We start from the raw sequence: 8,640 nt of genomic DNA, 5'->3' as shown, positions 1-8,640 counted from the left end.
TGAGGTTCTCTTGACTAGGGAAGGAATTTTGCCCAGAAACAAAGCTATAGGGGCAACCCCTCAAGTCCCAACCCCCACGAAACATCTTTTGCTTAAGTTCCGCCGGATGAGGCTAAGACCCACCCTGTGATTCTCTAAAGGAGTTTGGGGCCATTTGTGGGCTGAATCAGCGCAGAGAGAGCACCCCCTTCCGCACTTGACCTCTGGGTCTCCGGACGTTTCCAAAGCACACAGTTTGCGGAGCAGGAATTGCCTTAAAGTCGAATTCCTCACCGAGAACGTCAGGCAAAACAACACAAATGGCAACAACAGCAACTCCCAAAGCTGCCAGGCGCCTGACGCAGAGGAGCGCGGCTCGGAGGGGGCGAGGGGGGCATTTTTCAAGGCGCCCAACAGGTGGCTTCGCGCGCCCTAGGCGCAGGAGGCCGAGCACCCGAGGGCCGTGGCGCGCTGCACCCCTAGAGGTGGGCGCCGGGCGTCCTGCATCGGGAACTTGAGAGGGGCCAGCCCCAAGGGGCGCCCCCTGCCCCGGGGAGGGTGGGGTGGGAACGAGAAAGCCCCAGGGAAGACGCGCAGGCCCTGGGCGCCCCCATGGTCCCCTCCTCCGAACCCCGGAGGCTCCCAGCGCAGTAGAGGGGTGCTCCGGCCCTTTCCCCATCATCCTGAAAAACAGCACCCCCGCTGTCGTCTGCTCAAGGATACAGAAGCCAGTATGGATCGTGTCAGCTCAAGAAAACGGGGAAACCGAGGGTGGCTTCCACGTGCCGAGTCATCGCCGCGCCTTCTCCGCAAAACCCAAACTGGGGGCGCAGACGGCTGGGATCCACAATCCAGCGCTAGGCTTAGGGAGTCCCCAAGCCGTGAGACACGCCCTTCGCGTCAGGTGCGTGCACACTTGGACTTCAAGGTGCTTGAAAGGCACTGCCAGGGAAAGACAATCCTTTTTTGAGTGCGAAGCGCAGAAGGTGTTTGCGTCGGGCGCCAGCCGCTCGCCTCTCTGCCACCAGGTGGCGCCAGAGGCACGTCGTCTTCGCCGGCCCGCAGGGCCCGGGGACGGTGCTGCCGAGTCTCCGAGCCCCAGCTCCTGGGTCCCTTCTCCGCCCCTTGCGCCTCGAATCTACGCCCTCGTCTAGAGGGAAAGTCCTCATGCACACACTCCCTCCGCCCGTCCCCAGATGATATCAAGGCTTTTGAAGTGAGAGCTAAATAACCGAGTTGGAAAAAAAAAGGGGGGGGGCTTTTTATTATTTGTAACGCGCTGGCAGTTCTGTTTTCTCTCCCCCCACCCCCGCCCCGCATTCCCCTTCCTCCCCCCCTTTCTTGAGAAAACGCATTAAACTCGTCCTTGAACGGAAATCCGAGAAGGAAACCATAAGGTGTTTTCAACGAGAATAAAAGAAGGGCATCTGCTTAGGTGTCTGGAAGTGGGCCGGTGGGTGAGGCAAGACAGAAACACACCACGGTGTGAATATAGCCAAGTACTCCATTTATTAACAAAATAAGTCTTACCAAGGGAGAGCTCTATTCATCTCAAACGGCCCCGCAGCCCCCTGCATCAGGCCCAGAGGGTGGGAGGGAGGGGGTCGGGAGAAGACCCTGCGCCGAGTCTTCGATCCCAGTAACTGAGGGAGCCCACGGCCAACTCTGGGGACTCTTGGGTCAGGCCTGGGACGGGGTGACGGGGTTCTGCTGTGATCCGTGCACTCCCTGACTCCCGTCCCACACCCCCCAACGGTGCTAACAGGGTTGTATTGCCAGCTGATACTGCCACTGGTCTGCTTTGGAAGGATCTAGCAAGAATCACCGACCCAGCCCCCATCACCAGGACAGGGACCCCTGCCCCAATTATCAGAGAAAAACAATGACTATAAAAACACTTCGCAAACTATAAAGAGCAAAGTTTCACGCCAGCAGGGCCTTCTTCTAGGACTTTCACTTGAATGAGATGAGCCCTGCCGGCCCGCCCTCTCCAGCAAGCAGTGCGACCACCCCCGGGTGTTTCGGGCCTTTCAGAGTCTGGAAAGGGGAAAGGTTACTGGAAGACTCTCCAGCCACTGACTCGTGCTCAGAGCAAGATAGGGGAGCAAGGCTCTAATTTGGGGGACCAGGGTGCAGACCAAGGAGCCCAGGGGGGAGAGAGTGGCAGGGGAGGGGTCACAGGGCAGAGACCCGGGCCCACAGAGCTCAAGACCTCCGGCCCCCAAGATCGCTCCCAACAACCCCGAATGCGTTACAAAAAAATACCTCCTCTCTGTTACTTGTACAAAGGAAAAAAAAAAAAAAAATCCAGCAACAAACCAGAACCTCGAATGGACGGAAACAAGAAGGAATGAAGGGCAGAGGGGCGGGGCGGGGCGGGGAGGAGGAAACGTAGTTTGAACGTTAGGAAGCATGCAAGCAAGTCCCCCTGGAGGGAAAACAAAAAGAAGCTCCCACGCTCCCCCCTCCTCCGGGTAAAACCAAACCAATCCAAAAAAAAAAAAAAAAAGGCAAACTTACATCTAAGAAAAAATAAAACAGAAAAGAAAGGCAGAGGGGGGCGGGGGGGGGATGTAGTTACTGGTGTGATTAATATTATTATTCGGGGGAGGGGAGGGGCGAACACTCTTTGCATACCATTGACTCGTGTGGGTCGTTAATGCACTTATATTCCCAGCTTGTAAGCTAACATTATAGTAAATAAATACACAGTCCGGTGGGGAGGGGAGGGATCTGGGCGGTGGGAGGGGGGTTCCGGCGGCGGGGGCAGGCGGCGGGGGGCTGCAGCGGCGGCGGGCGGGGCGGGAGCGCGCGGGGAGGAGGCAGGGCTGTGGTTACTGGTACCCGAGCGCCGAGGCGGAGGCCAGTCTCTGTCCGTATAGCGCGTACGGTGAGTAGTAGGGTCCGGCTGTGGGCAGCGACGGCACGGCCAGGCCCCCGGCTGTGGACAAGTGGCTCTTGCCGTACGGGTGGTACCGGCTTAGCCCCAAAGTGTGTGGACTCCTCAAGGACAGCGACCCCGGGCTGCCGGGGGCGGCGGGCGGGGGCAGGTGCAGGTGGCAGGAGGCGGCGGCCGCGGCGGCGCTGCCCAGGCCCGAGGCCCCCGGGTAGGCGGCCAGAAGTTTCTCGGCGCCGGGCAGGGCCGTGTGAGTCCGCAGGTGGCTGAGCAGCTCCTCCGAGGTGGCGAAGCGCTTGTCGCAGGGCCCGCTGGCCGCCACCCAGTTGCAGCTGTGCGGCAGCGGTTCGTTCTGCAGCATGAAGCCGTAGGTGTAGAGCGGGTGGCCGGGGAGTGCCGCCTGGGCGGCGCTGGACGAGAGCGCGGCCGGCTGCAGCGGGTGCCCCGGGTACACCAGCGGGTAGCCCCCCGCCTTCAGGCCGGGCCCGGCCGGGTCGTGCGCGCTGCACGTGGAGCAGCCCGAGCCGCCGAGGTGCGAGGCCCCGTGGTAACCTCCCAGGCAGTAGGGGTCTCGGCATAATCCCTGCAGGAAGGACGGCGGGGAGGCCCCGGTGAGCGGGCTGGAGCTGGGGGGCTTGCCCGGCGGCAGGCCCAGGCCCCCCGACAGCTGGCCTCCCACGAGGCCAGACTTGCTGGGATCCAGGCCAGGCACGAACTGAGACGGGTAGCCGGCGTAGGCACCCACGATGGAGCCGTGGTAGCCGATGCTGGAGGGAGGCAGAGGGAACACCGAGTGGCCCGGCTTGTAGGGCGACACCGGCGCCACGTGGCCGGCCCCCACCAGCGCGGAGGGCGGCTCCGACTTGCGCCCGGAGGCCCCGGGCTCGCCGCCGCCGCCACCACCGCTGTGCGCGCCAGGGTCCCCGCTGCTGCCGCGGCTCACGGCCGCCGGCTCCGGGCTGGGCTTGGACTCCTGGTCTTTCTTGTCCAGCTCCCCGCTGGCCCCGGTCTTGCAGTCAGAGTGGTGCGGGGAGCCGCCCCGGGAACCGCCAGGGGAGGACGAGGACGACGAAGCCGAGACCGGCGCTCCATGCGGGGGGAAGGGCGTGCAGGCGGCGCTGGGCACCCTGAAGCCCGCCTTGTCTCCCGGGGACAAGGAGGAGGAGCTGGAGGAGCTGGAGGACACGGAGGAGGAGCCGCTGTCCTTGCGGGAGTCGCCGCCCCCGGAGCCCTTGGAGTAGGGCTTGAAGCTGGACTTGTCCTCGGCCGGGGAGTCCCCCAGCTGCTTGAGCGCCGCAGAGGCCGAGGCGGCGCCCGAGGCCGAGCGGCCCGGGTCCTTCTCCGCTCCCAGCCCGTTGGCCGCCGCTACCGAGTTGAGCTTGGACGAGGGCGGCGGGTCCGGCTTGCCGATCTGCGAGCAAGTCTGGGCCAGCAACGCCAAAGGACTCTTCTTGGCGTCCAGCTGTGGGAGACAGCGGCAAGGGGAGGGAGAAGGGGGTGAGACCAGGGACCCACGGAACGGCCGGGGAAGGGGGCGTCTGGTGGGTGGGTGGGGGGTGCGATGGGAAATGAGGGCCTCAGGGAGAGGGGCTGCGAGCGCGGGGGCTGGGCGCAACTGCGCTCAGACTGCGCGTCGGTAGTGGTGGGATCCCTCGCTCCCCCGGTCTCGGAGGGCGCCGCAGGCCCTGGGGAACGGGCCGTGGAAGGCGTCCACCGAAGGCCACCCCGGGGGAAGGTGACTTCTCTGGACTCGGGGCTGGGGGAGGGGCCGTGACTCGCCCCCTGCTCTCTCATCTCCTCCTCTCTAGGCCCGGGTTAAAAACTTATGCCTTCAGTTTGGGGAACTTCGCTTGGGACGGGTTTCTGGCGGCGGCGCCGCGGGGTAGGAGCGGGGAGAAGCTGGTTCTTGAGCCTGTGTCGCCGCGGGCGCTCTCTTCGGAGCCCGCCTCCCTCCCGGGGAGGCCTCCAGGGGAGCGGCAGAAAGAAGGAGCCGGGGTCGGGAGTGCCCGGGCGTCGTGCGGTCCAACCGGATAGGGCAAAAGCGGAGTGGGACGGGGGAGGGGGGGGGGCGATCGGGCTTCAGAGAGAACAAACCCGGGTGGAGAGGTGGGGGTGGGGGGGCCGATAAAAGCCCAGGAGACAGACTCTCTGGCCTGGGGACTGGGTGCCGAGGAAAAGTAAAGGGCCCAGTGGACACTCTAAGAGCAAATCCAATCCGAGAGAGGAAACGCGAAGCTCCGAAGGGCGAGAGTAGAAGAGGAACCTTCTCCCCCGGGGAGAAGCCCGAGGGGGAGAACCCAGTGGGCTCCGATCCCTCTGAATCTCCGTCCCTCCTCTCACTCCGTCCGCCAGTGGGGCCGGACCCGAGCATCGCACCGAGCCGCGGGGCGCAGGGAGCCGGGCAGTGGTGGGCGGAATGGGGCGGGCGCTCGGCGGGCAGCGACCAGGGGACTGACCTCGATGGGGCTCACGGGCGTGGAGGACAGCGGCTGCAGGTACTCCGGGTGCAGGAGGTGGCCGGTGTGAGCGCTCAGCATCTTCAGGACCCGGATGGGAAGCCGGTTCGCCTGGCGCAGGGGGTCCGCCGGGGGCAAGAGGGACACCGCCGCCGGCCTCTTCCCGCCGCCGCCGCTGCCGCTGCCGCTGCTCTCGGGTGTCCTTGGGTTAGATCCAGCGGGCGAATCGCTCATTTGGAGGAGGCAGCGCCGCTGGGGGGGCGGGGAGGGCGGGGGCGCACCGGGGAGGCGAGCTCCCGGGGCGGGTGGGCTCGCTCCGCAGCGCCGAGCGCGGTGCAGCGGTCGCCGCGTCTCCACCCCTCCTCCTCCTCCGCCGCCGCCGCCGCCGCCGCCACCGCTGGCCCCGGCGAGCAACACAAAAACCTTCGCCTTCCGCGAGCCGCACGTCAAATAGCCGCGATCGGCAGCCACACTTCAAAGGGATCGCCGCGCCCGCCCAATCGCCGATCTCGCCGGGACCCCGGGGCGGGGAGAGCGCCCGGCGCCGCCGGTGGGCGGGGAGAGCCTTAAAGGGGCCGCGCCCGCCAGCCTCCGAGCCGCGGCCTGGCCCCACCGCCGGCCTCCTCCCCTGCCCCCAACCGGGCCGGCCCGAGCCCCGGGGTCCCGGCGAGGTCGGGGCTTCCCCGGGGACCCTGGGCTCTGAGCCCTGCCCTCCACGGGCTTTCCTGTCGTTCTTCGCTCTCTGCCTTCGCACGGCTGGGGTGGGGTGCGGTGGTGCTGGCCGGGGAGTGGGGGCAGGTCACCCGCAGTCCGTGTGTCTCTGGGGTGGGGTGAATTGGGTGGGCTGGGAGATGGGGGTAGGAGCCCCCGGCGGCCGGCTCCGGGACTGCCAAGTCCCAGCCGCTCCCGGAGGCCGCCTGGGGGCGGGCCGCGCCTCCCGAACCCCAGCTCGGCTCGGGTCCTGCTCGGGTTTTCAGCTCTTTCCCCCCTGAATTGGCTTCCTCCCGGGTCTGCTCACTAGGAAGCGTCCGAACCTCGGAGGCAGCCACGGTTCTCGCAACGCGGCGAAAACCGCTCCAGCAACTTTGAGCCAGCCCTGTCCGCAGCCTGCAAGTTTGAGGACTTCCCTTCCGGGGTGAGATGGTCTCGATAAGGCGCGGTCCCCGCTTGTGGTGCGCGCCGCCGGGACGCGCCTGGCTCGCGGTGCCTGCGCACCGATTTATAGGTTCGATGCTTGGGTGTGTTTCGGGTTTCTTACGGCGTGCGGCTTAGGGGCACACAATTCTCTCTCGGCACCGCGCCTGACTGCTGTTTCAGGGGTAGCGGGTGGGTAGGGACGTGGAGGGGTTTGCATCCTAGAAGAGGCGGGGTCTCTGTAAGTGCCGCACGTCGATGTAAGCTCCAAAGAAGCGGCCCTTCCACGCCCCGTCCCCGCCTTTTCTTCTCCAGAGGGAAGATACCCGAGGTTTTCCCAGGGGAATTTCGGAATTAAAAACTTTTAAATGAAAGTAACAGTATCCCCCTCCACCCTGTCTCCTTCCTCCCGTGCCTTTCGGATAAAGTATGCATTGCCAGCTTCGCACCCGGCAGAGATTTCACAACGTCACTGTCCTGGCGTTAAAGTTCCCCGTCTGCCGATCAGAGGGTGAAGTTGGCCCTTTGTGCGCAGGCCTTTGGGGAGACCCCGTTCCCCGTTCTCTCGGCGGCCAGTGGAGGCGCGCTGGTGTCACTGCCCCGCTCTAAGCACCCCCTCCCAGCCTGCATCTGTCACTCGGAATGTCGGCCTGTCACTCGGGGTATATTGTTCTGGGACTGCCGGTCCCTGACTCTGCTGCTCATTGATCAACGCCTGGAGATCCCAAGAAGGGCAGAGACGATTTCAAAGGCGTTCTTCCAACAGAAACGAGTATCACAGAAATAACAAATGGCAGTCTTTACGATGCTCAGTAGAGAAGGCACCAGGCACCACTCCCAGGCCACGTCAATCAAACACTAAACTGAATGTACTCCTTGGATCGGTCTGGTTTTTGGATAGTATGCCTAGACCTCTAAGAAATTACACAGGCGTTCCCTACCCCGATTTTAATCCTTATAAAATTAGGTTACAATGCATGCCAAGGGATATCCTGACTGGGTGATGTATTCCATACCGCAGCAAGGGAGGTACAAGAAGGAGGGGGGAGACCCTATTTATTGTGGTGGTCCCTATCCCCTGCCCACCCTTCCTTCTGCCAGCCTCTGAGCACTCTGACATCTTTGCCACTGCCAGCGTCAAGTTTAAATGACCACTGCAAGGCTGCTTCAGTCTACCAGGTGATTTGGCCTTTGGGAGACTTCTCTGCAGAGAGAGAGAGCAGAACCTTCCAGAATGAAGACAGTGGGCCTTGGTAGGCCACCTTGGAGGAGGAGGAGGATCTGGGAAGAGGGGAGCCCTAGGAGACAGGAAAAGATGAAAGACCCCCTTCTTGATGATCACAATCAGCCCAGCTGTGAACACCAGCCAAGGACTCTTGCTGGGACCCACGCAGATGTGGTTCTGGATGATTAATGGGGAATCAGTTAGGAGCAAAGGGGAGGGGAGAGAGAGACAAAGGCATGTAGGAATTTGGAAGGAATAGAGGGGCAGGAGGCAACAGAAAGAGGGGAGGAGAATGCAGGGTGATAAAATATTTGCTGTCTTTTTGGGGAGGAAAGGCGAAGAAGAAAGTAAGTAATGAATGAAAGTGGGGGAGTGGGGAGTGGGGGTGGGAGAGGAGGAGGTGAGGAGAAGGTGACCAGGCTTGGGGTGAAGGGTGGGGAGTTTGCCCAGGGAATCACATATTGTCATCAAAAAACCCTGCTCCCTTAGCTCACAGCTCATCACTAGGAACTGGGGATGCTAGACAGCACTTTGGTGGAGACCAGCCCTGTTTCCCTTCTCCTGGAAAATGCTAGCAAGGGAATAGGGCCGTGCTTCCCTTTGGGGTGCTGATGAGCAAAGTGGGGCCCCTTTGGCTGGATCCATCCAATCACCTTAGTTGGGAAAATGGAAAATCATACTCAGCCAGGCCAGAGGCCTAATTAAAAGATAGTTGTTTAGTTACTAAGTCGTGTCTGACTCTTTGTGACCCTATGGACTGTAGCCCACCAGGCTCCTGTCCATGGAATTCTCCAGGCAAGAATTCTCAAGTGGGTTGCCATGCCCTTCTCCAGGGGATCATTCCCAACCCAGGGATCGAACTCGTATCTCCTGCATTGCTGGTGGATTCTTTACCACTGAGCCACTGGGGAAGTCCTAATTAAAAGATGCTAGAGGATTATTACAATCGG

General features: G+C 62.7%; 1 protein-coding gene across 1 annotated transcript; it reads right to left on the bottom strand.

Moving 5' to 3' along the window:
- Window positions 1-1,463: 1,463 nt before the first annotated feature.
- On the bottom strand, window positions 1,464-5,756 carry ZNF703 (zinc finger protein 703). Its single transcript, XM_043454313.1, has 2 exons — window positions 5,332-5,756; window positions 1,464-4,337 (listed from the first exon to the last, which is right to left on the bottom strand). The coding sequence occupies exons 1-2, from the start codon at window positions 5,563-5,565 to the stop codon at window positions 2,814-2,816; spliced, it is 1,758 nt and encodes a 585-aa protein (XP_043310248.1). The 5' UTR covers window positions 5,566-5,756; the 3' UTR covers window positions 1,464-2,813.
- Between the last annotated feature and the right edge of the window lie 2,884 nt (window positions 5,757-8,640).

This window comes from Cervus canadensis, chromosome 31 (genome assembly GCF_019320065.1).
Source record: "Cervus canadensis isolate Bull #8, Minnesota chromosome 31, ASM1932006v1, whole genome shotgun sequence".
In the NCBI taxonomy this organism is placed as follows: Eukaryota; Metazoa; Chordata; class Mammalia; order Artiodactyla; family Cervidae; genus Cervus; species Cervus canadensis.
This window is presented reverse-complemented; position numbering and strand designations above follow the sequence as displayed.